Source organism: Mycteria americana, chromosome 5 (genome assembly GCF_035582795.1).
Source record: "Mycteria americana isolate JAX WOST 10 ecotype Jacksonville Zoo and Gardens chromosome 5, USCA_MyAme_1.0, whole genome shotgun sequence".
Lineage (NCBI taxonomy): Eukaryota > Metazoa > Chordata > Aves > Ciconiiformes > Ciconiidae > Mycteria > Mycteria americana.
In genome coordinates, this window is record NC_134369.1 from 1 (window position 1) to 16,007 (window position 16,007).

At 76.0% G+C, this 16,007-nt stretch overlaps 4 protein-coding genes across 4 annotated transcripts; 2 read left to right on the forward strand and 2 right to left on the reverse strand.

Moving 5' to 3' along the window:
• Positions 1-65: 65 nt before the first annotated feature.
• LOC142409631 (ubiquitin-conjugating enzyme E2 L5-like) lies at positions 66-693 on the forward strand (the record flags this gene model as incomplete). The annotated part of the gene is given in 4 exon segments (XM_075501381.1): positions 66-133; positions 135-252; positions 338-358; positions 361-693. Coding segments are annotated over 4 exon segments (350 nt in total), but the record flags the coding sequence as incomplete, so codon positions are not given.
• Positions 694-841: 148 nt separating this feature from the next.
• SMTNL1 (smoothelin like 1) lies at positions 842-2,457 on the reverse strand. Its single transcript, XM_075501382.1, has 5 exons — positions 2,378-2,457; positions 2,157-2,297; positions 1,473-1,575; positions 1,246-1,397; positions 842-1,064 (listed from the first exon to the last, which is right to left on the reverse strand). The coding sequence occupies exons 1-5, from the start codon at positions 2,455-2,457 to the stop codon at positions 920-922; spliced, it is 621 nt and encodes a 206-aa protein (XP_075357497.1). The 3' UTR covers positions 842-919.
• Positions 2,458-7,868: 5,411 nt separating this feature from the next.
• On the forward strand, positions 7,869-9,034 carry TIMM10 (translocase of inner mitochondrial membrane 10). The gene is made up of 2 exons (XM_075501673.1): positions 7,869-8,078; positions 8,792-9,034. The coding sequence occupies exons 1-2, from the start codon at positions 8,008-8,010 to the stop codon at positions 8,991-8,993; spliced, it is 273 nt and encodes a 90-aa protein (XP_075357788.1). The 5' UTR covers positions 7,869-8,007; the 3' UTR covers positions 8,994-9,034.
• A 1,358-nt stretch (positions 9,035-10,392) lies between these two features.
• On the reverse strand, positions 10,393-15,215 carry RTN4RL2 (reticulon 4 receptor like 2). The gene is made up of 3 exons (XM_075501686.1): positions 15,012-15,215; positions 12,230-12,714; positions 10,393-11,169 (listed from the first exon to the last, which is right to left on the reverse strand). The coding sequence occupies exons 1-3, from the start codon at positions 15,043-15,045 to the stop codon at positions 10,393-10,395; spliced, it is 1,296 nt and encodes a 431-aa protein (XP_075357801.1). The 5' UTR covers positions 15,046-15,215.
• Between the last annotated feature and the right edge of the window lie 792 nt (positions 15,216-16,007).

Here is a 16,007-nt window from a genome sequence, read left to right on the forward strand (position 1 = left end):
GGGGCCCCCGACGGATGCTGCGGCGGGGGGTCTGAGGTGCCCCCCCCTCACCCCCCCCCCGGCAGAACAACCCCCGTACAACGCGGGCGCCTTCCGCTTCGAGCTGACCTTCTCCCCGCGGCACCCGCTGGCCCCCCCCCCGCGCCACGCTCCGCACCAGCATCTACCACCCCGCCGTGGACGTCCACGGCCGCGTCTGCCAGCCCCTCACCTCCGCCCAGCACTGGGTGCCCACCACCCGCGCCATCCAAGGTGGGCGCTCGGGGACGGGGGCGGGGGTACGGGGACGGGGGCTCGGCGGGAGGGGGTGCCCGCCCTGACCCCCCGGTGCCCGCAGTGCTGCAGGACCTGCTGCTGCTGCTGACAGCCCGGACCCCCAGCGGGTGCTGCGGCCGGAGCTGGCCCGGGAGCTCCGGGAGCAGCCCCAGCTTTTCCAGCGCCGGGCGGAGGAACACACCCGGCTCCACGCCGAGAGGCGCCCGCCCGACCCCCCCGGCCCCTGAGCCCCGCACCCGGGGGCCCCCGGCGTCCCCTCCCTCTGGGCGCCCCGCCGGGGCTGGCCCTGGCGTCCCCCCGCCCCCCCTCGGCGCTGGCACCGGGCGCGGGGCCCGGCACGGCGGGGGGGTCGCGGCAGCCGGCAGGGCCACCCGCCCGGCGCGGCCGTCGGTGCCTCCACGTCGTGGTTCGGGAATAAACTGGCTCCGTTCCCGTTCCCGCTCCCGCTCCCTGCCGCCTCACCGGGACGCGGCGGCGCCGGGGCCGCGTCCCCGCGGTGCCAGCCCGCGCCAGTGCCCCGGGCGCCGCTCGGTCCCCGCGTCCCCGTTGCCCCCCCTCCCCCGTGACAGACGAGGCCGCCGCGGCCCGGCACCGCAAGCCTTTACTGCCCGGGCGGGGCGGGGCGGGGGAGCCGCGGGGGGGCTCAGCGCTTCTTGGTCTTCACCAGCCCCCGGGCCACCAGGCAGCGGTACAGCTCCTGCACGTAGGTGTACACGCACTTGGCGTCGGGCACCGGCAGCCGCACCATGTCCTCCACCTCCAGCAGCGGGGCGCAGCCCGCCCGCTCCCTGCGGGGACACGGCCGTCACCCGGGGCCGGGCATGGGGATGGGGATGGGGCCGGGACCGGGGATGGGGATGGGGATGGGGTCGGGGATGGGGATGGGGATGGGGCCGGGGCCGGGGCCGGGGATGGGGCCGGGGCCGGGGCCGGGGCCGGGGCCGGGGCCGGGGCCGGGGCCGCTCTCACTCGGCGGTGGCGAAGGCCAGGGCGAAGTTGTGCCGGCGGGCGCCGGGCTCCAGGCCGCCGTAGTCGAAGGCGTCGGGGAAGAAGCTGTGGAGGAGGGCGCAGAAGGCCAGGCCGCTGCCCCAGCTCCCCGAGAAGTTCTGCACGTCCACGTGCTGCCGCGGGTGGGCGGGGGTCAGGCGGCCCCGCGGCCGCCCCACGGCCGCCCCACGGCGTTGCCCCCGCCTCACCTGGTAGCCGCGGGTCCGGGCGCGGCACCACTCCAGCAGCATGGCCTTCACCGAGGCCGCGCCCCCCGCCCGCCTCAGGTGCGGGGCCGGCCCCGTGGCCGCCCTGCGGGCCACGCCGGGCGCTGTGGGCACCCACCCCTGGGCACCCCCACCCCTGGGCGCCCCCACCCCTGGGCGCCCCCACCCCTGGGCACCCCCACCCGTGGGCGCCCCCCGGCCCTCGCTGCCCCCTGGGCCCGACCCCCGCGCTGGTTCCCCATTGGCCACTGTCTGCCCCAGCGGGACTCCCCCCCCCATTGGCCAGTTCCTGCTCCCGGGGTCATCCCCATTGGTCCATCTCTGCCCCGGCGGCCTCCCCATTGGCTCATCCTTGCCGCGGTGTTCGCCGTTGGCCCATTTCCCCCATGGCGTCCGCCCCAGGGGCTCCCCATTGGCCAGTGGCCCTGCCCGCCCCCCCCCCCTCCGGCCCCCCACGGCCCCGTGTCCCCCAATACCGCCCCACGGCCCCCAGCACCCCAATACCCCACGGCCCCCAATACCCCACGGCCCCCCAATACCCCGCTGCCCCACGGCCCCACGGCCCCCAGCACCCCAATACCCCACGGCCCCCAACACCCCGCTGCCCCGTGCCCCCTGCCCCACGGCCCGTGCCCCCGTGCCCCCGTGGGGCCAGGCCCCGCTCACCCTCCGAACTTCTCCAGGATGGCGCTGCGGCCCTGGGCCCGCGCACTCGCCCGCGGCCGCCCCCCGGCCCCCTCCGGTCGCGGCCTCAGCCCCGCCGCCCCGGGGGACGCCCGGCCCCGCGGCCCCGCCGGCGGCGCACCCCTGCGGGCACACGGGAGGCCCCGCGGGGGGGGGGGGGGGGGGGGGTGAGGCCAGCGCCGTGGGTGCCGCCACGGACGCACACGGGTGGGCCGGCCGTGAGCGTGGGGCTGGGGGTGCCACCCGTGCGGATGCAGGGCTGGGGGGTGCCGGGCTGCGGCATGGGGCCGTGGGTGCCCGCAGTGGGGCAGAGCCATGGGGCAGCCCCCGTGCTGGCAGCCGTGGGGCCGTGCCCCCCGCCCACACTCACCGCTCGCTGCCCCCCGAGCCCTCGGTGGTGCCGGCTGCAAGGGAGAGAGGAGGGGTCGGCGGGCGGGGGGGGTACCCGCGTCCCCTCCGGGCACCGGCGGGGTCCCAAATGGGGGGACATCCCCGGGGCTCCGTCGGGGCTGGAGGTCCTCCCCCGCGGGAAGGGACGTGGGGGGATCTATAGGGGACCTCGCGGCGGGGGGGACGCCGCGGGGCAGTGGTGACCCCAGGGGACGCCGGTGCCATCGCAGGGCCCTGCCCGCGCTGCCCAGCGCAGCCCTTACCTGGGGGGGACGTGGGGGACGCCGGGGACGTGGGGGACGTGGGGGACGCGGGGGACGTGGGGGACAGGGGGGATGTGGGGCTGGTGGCCCCCCCTGGGGACGAGCAGGGGGGGAACTCGGGCCACAGCTCATCCTCCTCGTCCTGCAGCCAGGTGGGGTCCTGCGGGCACAGCCGGGGTGGCACTGCCAGCACCGGCACTGCCACCCTGCCCCTGGCACTGTCACCCTGCCCCTGGCACTGCCACCCTGCCCCTGGCACTTCCACCTCCACCCCTGGCACTGTCACCCTTTCCCTGGCACTGTCACCCACTCCTTGGCACTGCCACCCTTCCCCTGGCACTGCCAGCACGGGCACTGCCACCCTGCCCCTGGCACTGCCACCCACTCCTTGGCACTGCCACCCTGCCTCTGGCAATGTCACCCCTGCCCCGGCACTGTCACCCTTTCCCTGGCACTGTCACCCACTCCTTGGCACTGCCACCCCTGTCCCTGTCCCTGCCCGCGTGGGTACCATCACCCTGCCCCTGGCACTGCCACCCCTGTCCCCACCCCGTCACACCTGCCCCCCACCCCGCCCCCCCAATGTCCCTGGCACTGCCACCCCTGCCCCCCCGTGCCCCCCCTCACCTGCCGGCCCCGGGTGCTGCCCGCTGCTGCCGGCCCCGGCCCAGCCTCCTCCCGCGGCCCCTCTGCGGCCCCCCCGCCCGCCTCTGCCCCGGCACCGCTCCCGGCATCACCCCCAGCCCCCTCGGCAGCGCCGGCACCGCCCCCGGCACCCTTCGGCGCTTCTGCCCGGGCATCGCCCCCCGCCTCCCCTGCTCCCCTGGTGTCACCCCCCGTGTCCTGAGCCTCCGTGGTGACACCCCCCGCCTCCCCTGCTCCCCTGGTGTCACCCCCCGTGTCCTGAGCCTCCGTGGTGACACCCCCCGCCTCCCCTGCTCCCCTGGTGTCACCCCCCGTGTCCTGAGCCTCCTTGGTGACACCCCCCGCCTCCCCTGCTCCCCTGGTGTCACCCCCCGTGTCCTGAGCCTCCGTGGTGACACCCCCCGCGTCCCCTGCTCCCCTGGTGTCACCCCCCGTGTCCTGAGCCTCCTTGGTGACACCCCCCGTGTCCCCTGCCCCCCTGGCATCGTCCCCCGCACCCTCGGCCACCTCTGCCTTAGCATCGCCCCCCGCGTCCCCTGCGCCCTTGTCCTCACCCCCCGCACCCCCTGCTCCCTTGGTGTCACCCCCCGTGTCCTGAGCCTCCTTGGTGACACCCCCCGCGTCCCCTGCCCCTCTGGCATCGTCCCCCGCACCCTCGGCCACCTCTGCCTTAGCATCGCCCCCTGCGTCCCCTGCTGCCCTGGTGTCACCCCCCGTGTCCCCTGCTGCCCCTGCCCCCTGGCCGCCACCCCCGTCACCCCCCGCTGCCCGGGGGTCCCTCCCGCCATGCTGGGCTGCCGCTTCCCCGCTGCCCTCCTCCACGCCCCCGCCCCCCGGCCCTGCGGGGGGGTGCTGGGGGGTGCCGGGGGGGGGGGTGCCCGGGGTGGGGGTGTCCGAGGTGGGGGTGTCCAGGGTGGGGGTGTCGGTGTCTCCCTGGGGCTCCATGCTGCTGCGGTCACTGCTGCAGGGGCACAAGGCTGTCACTGGGGTGTCCCCCGGTGCCCCCCGCAGCTTGCCCATGTCCCCCATAGCCCCCCAGCCCAGCTACCCCCCACCCTGCCCCCTGTGCCCATGACCCCCCCCCAGCCCTGGCGCCCCCATTCCCCCCCCGGCACCCCCGTTGCCCCTGCCCAGCCCTCATGCCCCATCCCGATACCGCAAGACCCCAGCCCGCCCCCCCCCCCTCCTCCAGCCCCCCCATGCCCTATACCAAGCCCCCCATTCCCCTCCTGCCCCCCTCGCCCCATCCCAGTCCCTCTCCATGTCCCGTCGCAACCCCCCGTGTCCCATCCCGGCACCCCCATACCCCTTCCTATCCCCCCTCACCCCCATCCTGGGCCCCCATGTCCCCATCCCGACCCCCCATTCCGCCTCCCCCCCCCCCATCCCCCCCGCCCGCCCCCATGCCCCCCTCCCCATTCTGCCTCTCAGCCCTCCCCGTGTCCCATCCCTCCGCCCCCATCCCCTCTCCCGGCCCCCATTATTCCCCCCCCGGCCCCCCATGTCCCATTCCGACCCCCTATTCCCCATCTCCCCCCCCACTCCCCCTCCCCACCCCTCAAACCCCATCCCCACCCCCCAATTCCCCCCCCGACCCGGCAGCCGCCCCCGACCCCCACCCCCCCCGGCCTCTCCTGTTCCGCCTCCCGACCCCCGCGCCGCGCCGTGACTCCCCCCACGCCCCTCGCCCCTCGCCCCGTACCCTCCGGCCGCTGCCGCTCCGCCGCCGCCCCGGCTGCGCTCCCCGGCCCCGCCCGCCCGCGGCTATTTTTACCCGGCGGGGGCAGGTGCCGCCTTCACTCAGCGCCCACCCGCGGGGCGCGGGGCACGCGTGGGGCCGGGCGCGGGGCAGCGCGGGGGGACACGGGGACAGGCGCCGGGACGGGACGCGGGACAGAGCCACGGACACGGCTGGGGAAGGGGACGCGGCGACGCTCCCACCCGGACATCGGGGACGCCCCAAAGGAGCCCGGGGGACACGGGGACACACACGGCTGGGGCAGGGACAGCCAGCCAGCGGCGTGGGGCCCCGGGAGGACACGGGGGGACACGGATACCCCAGGCAGGGACATGGAGACTTGGGGGGCACCGATACACGGGGGACATCAGGGGACATCAGGGGGACATCAGGGGACATGGGGGTCACAGACACATGGAGGACGTGGGGGACAGACACACGGGGGACATCAGGGCACACGAGTGACATCAGGGGACACGGGTGTCACAGACACACCCGGACGTGGGGGACATAGACACATGAGGGACATCAGGGGACACGGGGGATATCAGTGGACATGGGGATCACAGACAAATGGGGACGTGGGGGCCACAGACACATGGGGGACATCAGGGCACGTGGGGGACATCAGGGGACACAGGGGACATCAGGGGACATGGAGGGTCACAGATACATGGGGATGTGGGGGACACAGACACACGGGGGACATCAGGGGACATGGGGGACATCAGGGGACATGGGGGACATCAGGGGACATGGGGGGTCGCAGACACACAGGGACATGGGGGACACAGACACACGGGGGACATCAAGGGACATGGGGGACATCAGGGGACATGGGGGTCACAGACACATGGAGGACGTGGGGGACACAGACACATGGGGGACATCAGGGCACACGAGTGACATCAGGGGGTGAGGGGGACATCAGGGGACACGGGGGACATCAGGGCATGTGGAGGGTCACAGACACACGGGTACGTGGGAGACAGACACACGGGGGACATCAGGGGACATGAGTGACATCAGGGGATGTGGGGGACATCAGGGGACATGGGGGACATCAGGGGACATGGGGGGTAGCAGGCACACGGGGACGTGGCAGACACAGACACACGGGGGACATCAGGGCAGATGGGGGACATCGGGGACACGGGGCGTCAGAGACATATGGGGATGTGGGGGACATAGACACACGAGTGACATCAGGGGACGTGGGGGACATCAGAGGACACGGGGGACATCAGGGGACACGGGGGATCACAGACACACGGGGACGTGGGGGACACAGGCACACGGGGGACATCAGGGCACTCAGGGGACAGCAAGGGACATTGGGGTCATCGGGGCACGTGGGGGGTTGCAGACACATTGGGGACGTGGGGGACACAGACACACGGGGGACATCAGGGGACACAGGGGACATCAGGGGACACGGGGGACATCAGGGGACATGGGGGTCACAGACACATGGAGGATGTGGGGGACAGACACACGGGGGACATCAGGGCACACGAGTGACATCAAGGGACGTGGGGGACATCAGGGGACACGGGGGACATCAGGGCATGTGGGGAGTCGCAGACACACGGGGACGTGGGGGACACAGACACACAGGGGACATCAGGGGACATGAGTGACATCAGGGGACACAGAGGACATCAGGGGATATGGAGGTCACAGACACACGGGGGACACAGACACGCGGGGGACATCAGGGCACACGGGGGGTCACAGACACATGGGGACGTGGGGGACACACACACGGGGGACATGAAGGGACACACACGGGGGACATCAGGGGACACGGGGGGTCACAGACACATGGGGACACGGAGGTCACAGTCTCTCAGGACACGTGGGGACACGGGAGGCCAGAGACACACGAGGGGACAGGGGGGCCACGGGGCCACGGCCACCCAGGGCGGCATGGGTCACACGGGGCCAGGCCGGGCACGGCGGCGGGTCCCGGCGTGGACACCGAGGTGTCGCGGAGCCCGCCGAGCCCCCGGACTGACGGGGGCGGTGACCCGTGCCGGCCACGCCCCCTGCGGCGCCGGCCCCGCCCCCGCGGGCACAGCGCGCCCCTTCCGCCTCCCTTCCGCCCCTTGGCTGCCGCCGCCGCCACGCCCCCTCCCGCGGGGCCCTATCAGGGTTGGGGACGCGCTCCTGTCTCCCCCACCCGCCTGGCTTCTATTGGTTGAAGTCGGGGGCGGGGCGGGGCGGTTCTGCGTGTGGGCGGAAGCGCGGCGCCCACGTGGTTCCTGTCGGGAGCCGCCGCGGGGTCCCGAGCCGAGCCGGGCCCAGCCGAGCCGGGCCGGGCCGAGCCGAGCCGGGCCGAGCCGGGCCGAGCCGAGCCGAGCCGCGCCGAGCCGAGCCGAGCCGAGCCGGGCCGAGCCGGGCCGGGCCGAGCCGGGCCGAGCCGAGCCGGGCCGAGCCGAGCCGAGCCGGGCCGGGCCGAGCCGAACCGTGCCGGGCCGGGCCGAGCCGGGCCGAGCCGAGCCGGGCCGAGCCGAACCGAGCCGGGCCGAGCCGGGCCGAGCCGAGCCGAGCCGAGCCGAGCCGAGCCGAGCCGGGCCGAGCCGGGCCGGGCCGAGCCGCGCCGAGCCGAGCCGAGCCGGGCCGAGCCGGGCCGAGCCGAGCCGAGCCGAGCCGAGCCGGGCCGAGCCGAGCCGGGCCGGGCCGAACCGAGCCGAGCCGAGCCGAGCCGAGCCGAGCCGAGCCGGGCCGAGCCGAGCCGAGCCGGGCCGGGCCGAGCCGAGCCGAGCCGAGCCGGACCGGGCCGGGCCCGGCCGCCATGGACCCGCTGCGGGCCCAGCAGCTGGCGGCCGAGCTGGAGGTTGACATGATGGCCGACATGTACAACCGGTGCGGCTGGCCGGGGGGAGCAGCGGGGGAGCGGCGGCGCTGGGGGGGGGCACGGGGCTGGGGGAGACGGGGTGGGCTGGGGGTGCCCGGGGCTGGGGGGGCGCTGGGGGTGCTGGAGGCTTTGGGGAGGTGCTTGGACCCGGGGGTGCTGGGGGCATGGGGGTGACGCTGGGTCATGCTGGGGGACACCGGGGGGTGCCCGGGGCTGGGGGGCATGGAGGGTGCTGCGGGCACTTGGGGGTGCCTGGGGACGGGGGGGCATTGGGGGTGCCGGGGGGTGCCCGTGGCTGGGGGGGGCACTGGGGGGCATCAGAGGCGCTGGGGCACCCCGGGGTGCTGGGGGCATGGGGGTGACGCTGGGTCATGCTGGGGGACACCGGGGGGTGCCCGGGGCTGGGGGGCATGGAGGGTGCTGCGGGCACTGGGGGTGCCTGGGGACGGGGGGGCATTGGGGGTGCCGGGGGGTGCCCGTGGCTGGGGGGGGCACTGGGGGGCATCAGAGGCGCTGGGGCACCCCGGGGTGCTGGGGGCACTGGGGGGTGCCTGGGAAATGGGGGGGCACGGGGGATGCCTGAGGATGGGGGACGTCGGGGGGTTCTGGGGGTGCCTGGGGATGGCAATGGCACTGGGGGGGTCGGAGGTGTTGGGGTGCTGGGGCTCGGGGTTGCGCGTGGCAGGGCCGTCGAGGGGCTGACAGTGCCGGTGCCGCGCAGGATGACGCAGGCGTGTCACCGAAAGTGCGTCCCCCCCCACTACAAGGACGCGGAGCTGTCGAAGGGGGAGAGCGTGTGCCTGGACCGCTGCGTGGCCAAGTACCTGGAGGTCCATGAGAGGATGGGCAAGAAGCTGACGGAGCTGTCGCTGCAGGACGAGGAGCTCCTCAAGCGCATGCAGCAGGGCACCGGCACCGCCTGAGCCCCCCCCTCCCTGTCACCCCAATAAACTGGAGGCTTTGGGCCGGCTGGTTTGCTTCCCTCGCCCCCCAAATCCGCCCCGTGGCGATGTGTTGGGGTACACGTCGAGCCCGGCAGTGCCGGGGGATGCTGCGGGGGAGCCCCCCCTTGCTGTCCCCGGCCGCCGCGTGCCGTGTCCTTGAGGGGGGCACCCCCCAGTGCCCCCCCGTCACCCGGCCAGGCCCAGCCCATGTAATCCCCAGGATTAGGCAGAGCCGGGCTGAGCCCCTCGTAATCCCCTGCAGGGTGGGGACGGGGCTCTGCCCCTCCCTGTCTGCCTGACGGCCAAGGGACACCCAGGGGGGACAGCTGGGGGAGACCCCGCACAGGGACATAGCCTGGAGCAGCCGGAGAGGGACAGGCACGCAGGGACACCCCTGAGACACCCAGCCCTGGTCGGGGACACCCAGGCAGGGACCACGCGGGGATACCCCGGGGACACCCACGCCTGGACAAGGACCAGGCAGGGACATCCAGACACCTGGGGAGGGACCGCAGGGACACCTGAGCAGGGACAGCCCGGACCGCACAGACGTACCCACGCACCCACAGGGACAGTCGGAGAGGGCCAGGGACACCCGCACAGGGGCGCCCGCGCAGGGACGCCCTGCAGACCCGCAGGGACACCCCGACCCTGGGTGAGGGACACCTGCAGAGGGACACCCCCGGGGTGACACCCACCCAAAGGGACCCGGGCCACGGGTGGGGAGCGGCCGCGCGTCTGTCTGTCCGCAGCCCGGCGGCGCGCGCGCAGCCTGCGCGTCGGTGCCTGCCGGGAAGTGGGTCAGGCCGCGCAGGGCGCGAGCGACGGCGTGGGCGGCGGCTCCGTGGCCCCACGGCTCCGTTACGCCGCCAGCCGCCTGCGGTGCCAGCACCCCGTGAAGGGTGCGGGGTGCCAGCGGCACGGGCGTCGCCGGGCGGGGCGGTGGCGGTCGCGTCACCGGGCCCTGCGGTGGCGGGTGCCGCACGGCGGCGGGTGCGCGATGCACGGCGGCGGGCGCTCGTGCGCGCGCGCCCCGCGGCTCGGGGTGCGGCGTGGCGGGGGGCTGTCTGTCCGTCCCCCGTCCGTCCCCGCGGGGAGCTGCGCGCGCCTCGCTGCCCGTCGGCCGCCCGGGCGCGGCGGCGATGGCATCAATATTTCAGGAGGCGCCGGCGGTGACCTGGAAAGGCAGCGGCCCCCGCCCCCCGCAGCAGCCAGGCCCCGCTCTCCCAAAATAAGACCATTTTTAATAAATAATTTCCCGCCCTTCGGTTCCCCTCGGGGCTTTCTCCCGGGCAGGACCGGGGGACCCCCCTCCCCCCCCCGCCGCCCCCCGCCGTCCCAGGGCCCCCCCCGGGGGAGCCGGGCCCGCCCGGGGGGCTCAGAGCCGGGGCAGGAGCAGGGCCAGGAGCGGCAGGAGGGCGCGGGGCCGGCGGGGGGCGGCGGCGGCGGCGGCGGGGGCGCAGGGCGGGCGGGGGCAGCGGGCGTCCCCGGGGGGGCCGCGGGAGTCGCGGGACGGGGGCGGCCGGGGCTGCGGGCCCCGCAGGTCGTGGGGCGGGAGCCCGTCGCGGTAGAAGGCGGAGGGCGGCGCGGCCGGCAGGGTGCCGGGGCGGCCCAGCGCCCGCCCGGGGGTGCCCATCACCGCGCCCCCGCCGCCGTCGCCCCCCTCCTCCCCCCGCCGCCGCCCCCCGTCCCCCTCCCCCTCCCCTTCCCCCCCCTCCTCCTCCTCCTCCTCCTCGGGGCAGGCGTCGAAGTCGCGGGCCCGCAGGTGCCGCAGGTCGGTGCCGCGGCGGTGCGGGGGGCTGGCGCAGGGCACGGCCGAGCTGGAGACGCGGGTGCGGCGGAACCAGGCCCAGAGCGGGCGGGCGCGGCAGTCGCAGGCCCAGGGGTTGGCGTTGAGGCGCAGGAACTGGAGGGCGGGCAGGGCGGCCAGCGGGTCCCCGGGCAGGGCCGCCAGGCTGTTGTTGAACAGGTAGAGGATGGTGAGGCGGGCCAGGCCCCGGAAGGCGCGGCGGTGGATGGCCACCAGGCGGTTGGCGTGCAGCAGCAGGCGGTCCAGGCTGGGCAGGCCTCGGAAGACGCCCTCCGACAGCGCCCGCACCCGGTTCCCGTGTAGGAAGAGGTGGCTCAGGTTGGCCAGGTCGGCAAAGAGGTCGTCCTGCGGGCAGGGGGGAGAGCGGGTGGGTACGGGCTGCGCGGGCCCGCCGGGGAGCCCCCAGCCCTGCCCCCTGTCCCTGCACGGGGGCACCCCCCGGAGACCGGCCCACGGGCGTCCCGCAGCGCCCCGCCCCGCGTCCCTGCTCCACGGGCTGCACCGGGAGCCCTGCCCCATGTCCCTGCGCATGGGCTGCACCCAGAGCCCTGCCCCGTGTCCTTGTCCTGCAGGCATCAACCGTCACCCTCCGCCGTGTCCCTGCTCCATGGGCTGCACCCGGAGCCCTGCCCCGTGTCCCTGCACATGAGCACCCTCCGGAGCCCTGCCCCGTGTCCCTGCTCCACGGGCTGCACCCACAGCCCTGCCCCATGTCCCTGCACATGGGCATCTCCGGGAGACCAGCCCACGGGTGTCCCGCAGCGCCCTGCCCCATGTCCCTGCTCCATGGGCTGCACCGGGAGCCCTGCCCCATGTCCTTGTCCTGCAGGCATCAACCGTCACCCTCGGCCATGTCCCTGCTCCATGGGCTGCACCCGGAGCCCTGCCCCGTGTCCCTGCTCCATGGGCTGCACCCAGAGCCCTGCCCCGTGTCCTTGTCCTGCAGGCATCACCCTTCCCTGCGCCCCTGCGCCGTGAGCATCACCCTGTCCCGTGTCTGCGCTCCATGGGTATCACCTACCACCCTGCCCTGTGTCCCTGCTCCACGGGTGTCACCCGTGTCCTCTGTCCCGGCTCCACGGGCATCACCCCACACCTTGTCCCATGAGTATCACCAAGAGCCCCCTCCCCCCATGTCCCGGCCCTGCTGGTGTCACCCACGACACTGCCCCACGGCCATCGCTCTGTCCCCCGTCCCTGCTCCCTGAGCATCCCCTGTCACTCTGCCCCACGTACTGGCTCCACGAGCATCACCTTGTCCCACATCCTGGCTCCACGGGCGTCACCCATCACCCTGCCCTATGTCCCTGCCCCACGGGCACCCCCTTCCCCCGGGCGCGCCCCAGAGCCCTGCCCCACAGGCGCCCCACGGCTGCGCTGGGGCAGCCCCAGGGCCGTGGCGGACCTGGAGGTAGAGCAGCCCGTTCTCCTGCAGGTAGAGGTACTGGAGGCTGTGGAGGCCGCGGAAGATGGCGCTGGGCAGGCTGGCCAGCTGGCACCGGTAGAGGTGCAGGGCCTGGAGGCGCCGGAGGCCGTGGAAGGTGTCGGGGGCCAGGACGCGGAGGTGGGGGTTGTCACCCAGGTCGAGCTCCTCCAGGGCGGGCAGGTGGCGGAAGGTGCCCGGCTGGATGGAGGAGATGTTGTTGGAGTAGAGCCAGAGGGTGACGGTGCTGGGCCCGAAGGTGCCCGCCCGCAGCGCCCCGATGACGTTGTTCTGCAGGAAGAGGCGGCGGGCGCCGGGCGGGAGCCCCGCGGGCACCGAGGAGAAGTTGTTGGCCTGGCAGCTGACGGTGGGCGGCGAGACGTAGCAGGTGCAGAGCGCGGGGCAGGCGGGCGCCCCGCCGGGCACCCACGCCAGCGCCGCCAGCAGCAGGGCCGCCAGGCGCCCGCCTGCGGGCACAGCGGGGCGTCAGCGCGGGGCATCGTCTGGGGCGCTGCCCCGGCCCGGCCCCGCGCGCCCACCGCCCCGGCAGGGTCCTCCCGGGCAGCCCCCCGGGGCACCCTGGGAACTGCGCCCCAAGGAGCCCCCAGGGCTGTGCCCACCCTCATGGCCGTGGTCCCCCAGGAACCCCCCAGGGCCATGACCACCCTCATGGCCGTGGTCCCCTAGGAGAACCCCAAGGCCATGCCCACCCTGTAGGACTGGGCACCCCTAGGAGCCCCCCAGGCCCATGCCCACCCCATAGGGCCATGGTCCCCCAGGAACCACTCAGGACCATGACCACCCTCATGGCCATGGTGCTCCAGGAGCCCCCCAGGCCCATGCCCACCCTCATGGCCGTGGTCCCCCAGGAGTCCCCCAAGGGCCGTGCCCACTCACGTGGCCATGGTCCCCTAGGAGCCCCCCAGGCCCATGCCCACCCATAGGGCCATGGTCCCCTAGGGCCACGACCAGACATATGGCCACGGTCCCCTAGGAGAACCCCAAGGCCACGACCACCCCGTAGGGCTGGGCACCCCTAGGAGCCCCCCAGGCCCATGTCAGCCCCATAGGGCTCTGCTCCCCAAAGTCCCCCCCAGGGCCACGCTGCCCCATGGGACCATGCCCACCCCAAACAGCACTGCCTCATTGCCTTGTGTTCCCCTGGGACCCCCGGGGACCCCAGTCCCCCGGGACCCCCCCGGGTCCCTGGCCACCCCACGTAGCCACACTCCCACGGGACCGTGCCCCCCCGCCCCCCCACGGGGCCACGCTCCCCTGGGACCCCCCAGGGCTGTGACTGCCCCTATGGGGCCACAGTCCCCCGGGACCCGCCAAGGGGCCGTGCCCACTCCACGTGGCCACGCACCCTCGGGACGCTCCCCGCTCGGGGGGGGGGGGGGGGGGGGGGGGTCCACACTCCTCCCCTCCCCCCCCCCCCCCCCCCCCCCACGCGCGCCCCCCGACACCGGGGCGGCGCCACGTGCGCGCGTGCCGCGGCCACGTGCGGGGCGGGGCGCGCGTGGGCGCGGGCTGACGCTCTCGCCGGTGACACGCGCCGCCGCCGCCACCGCCGCTCCGGGTGTTCAGCGCCGCCGCTTCCCCCCCCCCCCCCCCCCGTGTCCATCCCACACTCCCCCCCACCCCCCCCACCCCGCGGCTGCAACCCGAGAGCTTCATCCATAATTCAACCCGGCGGCCTGGCCCCACGCCCGGGGATGCGGGGACGCTCCCAGCGCCGGTACCGGGGGAGGGGAGGGGAGGGGGGCGGTGGCCCCCCCGGTGCACCGGAGGGTGCACCGGGGGGGGCCACCGCCCCCCTCCCCTCCCCTCCCCCGGTGCGCCACGGGGGGGGACACCCCCCACCCACCCACGGAGGCGGCGGGCGCAGCTGCTCAGCGCCGCCCCCCTCCCCCGGCGCCCCGTGCCGGCGTGCGCCCCCCACCCGCGTCCCATCTGTCACTCCCCCTCGCCGCGGGCTGACTCAGTTGGGAGCTGAAGTCACCGGTTCCCGGGCATCGTTTTTTTTTTTTTTTCCTCCCGTGCCAACCCCCCCCCACGCCCCTCCCCCCCCCCCCCCAGGTCCTGCTACGGAACCGGCGCGCCGCTCGTGGGTACCCCACGGAGCCCGCGGTACCCACCCGCGGGGTGACCCGCGCAACTCTCTGCACCCCAGAGGTGCCCACGCGGTGCAGCGGGTGCGGCGTGGGGCAGCCCCACGCCGGGATGGGGGTCGTGGGGTGGCGGCGGGTACCCCCCGTAGGTCGCGGGACACCCCCACGCCGGGCTACGCACCCCGGTGCCGCACAGGGTGCTGCCGCGGGTCGCGGGGCACCCACAGCCCGGGCTGTGCGTCCCGGGCGCCCCGTGGGCACCTCGGGAGGCGCCGGGGCTGCACCCGCTCCCCGGGGCTGTGTGCACCCCCGTGGGTCCCGGGGCACCCCCACGGGCCCCGGGGCACCCCCACGCCGGGCTGCGAGTCCTCAGAGCTGCAGCGAGCACCCCGTGGGGTCGCGGGGCACCCGCACGTCGGGCCGGACCGGCACCGGGCTCCCCGTGGGTCGCGGGGCACCCCCACGCCGGGCTGCGCGCCCCGGGGCGGCACGGGGCTCCCCACGGGCCCCGGGGCACCCACGCCCCGCGCCGCCGCGGGCACCCCCGAGCGCCGGGGCGCTCCCGGCCCGGCCCGCGCTCTCCGGGGCGGCAGCCCGGGGCTCCCCCGTGGCCGCGGGGCTCGCCCGTGGCCCCCCGCCCTCCCCACGCCTACCTTGGGGCCGGTCCCGAGCCGTGGGGGGCCGCATGGCGGGGCCGCCGCTCAGGCGCTGCCCGCTGCCCGGGGGCTCATGGCCGGTGCCGGGGGGGCTGCTCGCCCCCTTCGCCCCCGCCGCGCCGCCGGGAGCAGCAGCCGCAGCCGCCGCCGCCCCGGGGCATGGCACGGGTGGGCTGCGGGCACGGGTGGGCTCGGGCTCGGGCTCGGCACGGCTCTGCCCGCGGCTCCGGTGGGGCTGAGCCCTGCCCCGCGCCGCGCCTTATCCCGGGGCGGCCGCGCTCCGCCCCCCGCCGCCGGCCCCGCCGCTTAACCCTTCCCGGGCCGGCCCGCCCCGCCCCACGCGGGGGGGTCCACGGGGGACCGCCGGTGTCTCGGCGGGGAGGGGGGGGACCCACGGGGGGACCCCCGCTGGGGGCGCGGGGCTCGCGGGGGGGGGCTGGGGGCGCGGGTCACGGCGAGTGGGTGCTGTCCCTCCCTCCCTGCCTCCCTCCCTTACTCCCTCCCACGAGCTCGGGACTCGCGTGGGGCTGTGGTGCCCGCACGGACCCCGCGGACCCCGGCGGGGGCTGCCCACGGGTGGGTGCCGCGGGGCTGGGAGCCCGGCACCCGCGGGGAACCGCCGGGAGGGCACTCGGCGCGGGGACGCGGTGCTTGCTCCACGCCCACGCAGGACCGCGGCGCTGTCCGCGGTCCCGCAGCCGGCGCTGTCCATGGTGCCGAGCCTGCCGCTCCCACCCGGGACGGCGGCAAACCGCCCCCGCGTGGGGCCGCGCCGGCGGCCGGCGGGGTGCGGGGGGTGCGTGCCTCGCGGCCGACCCCACGCTGGTGCCCACGTGGGGTGGGGAGCGGGGCACGCGTGGCCGCGCCGGGCTGCGGCGGCACAAGCTGGCACCGGCGGCGTGTTTGCGGCGCCGTCTCCGGCGCGGCTCCCGGCGAGCGAAATACCACAAGCTGGCGCGGCAGGCGCGGCGGGCACCCGTGGGTGGGGGCGTG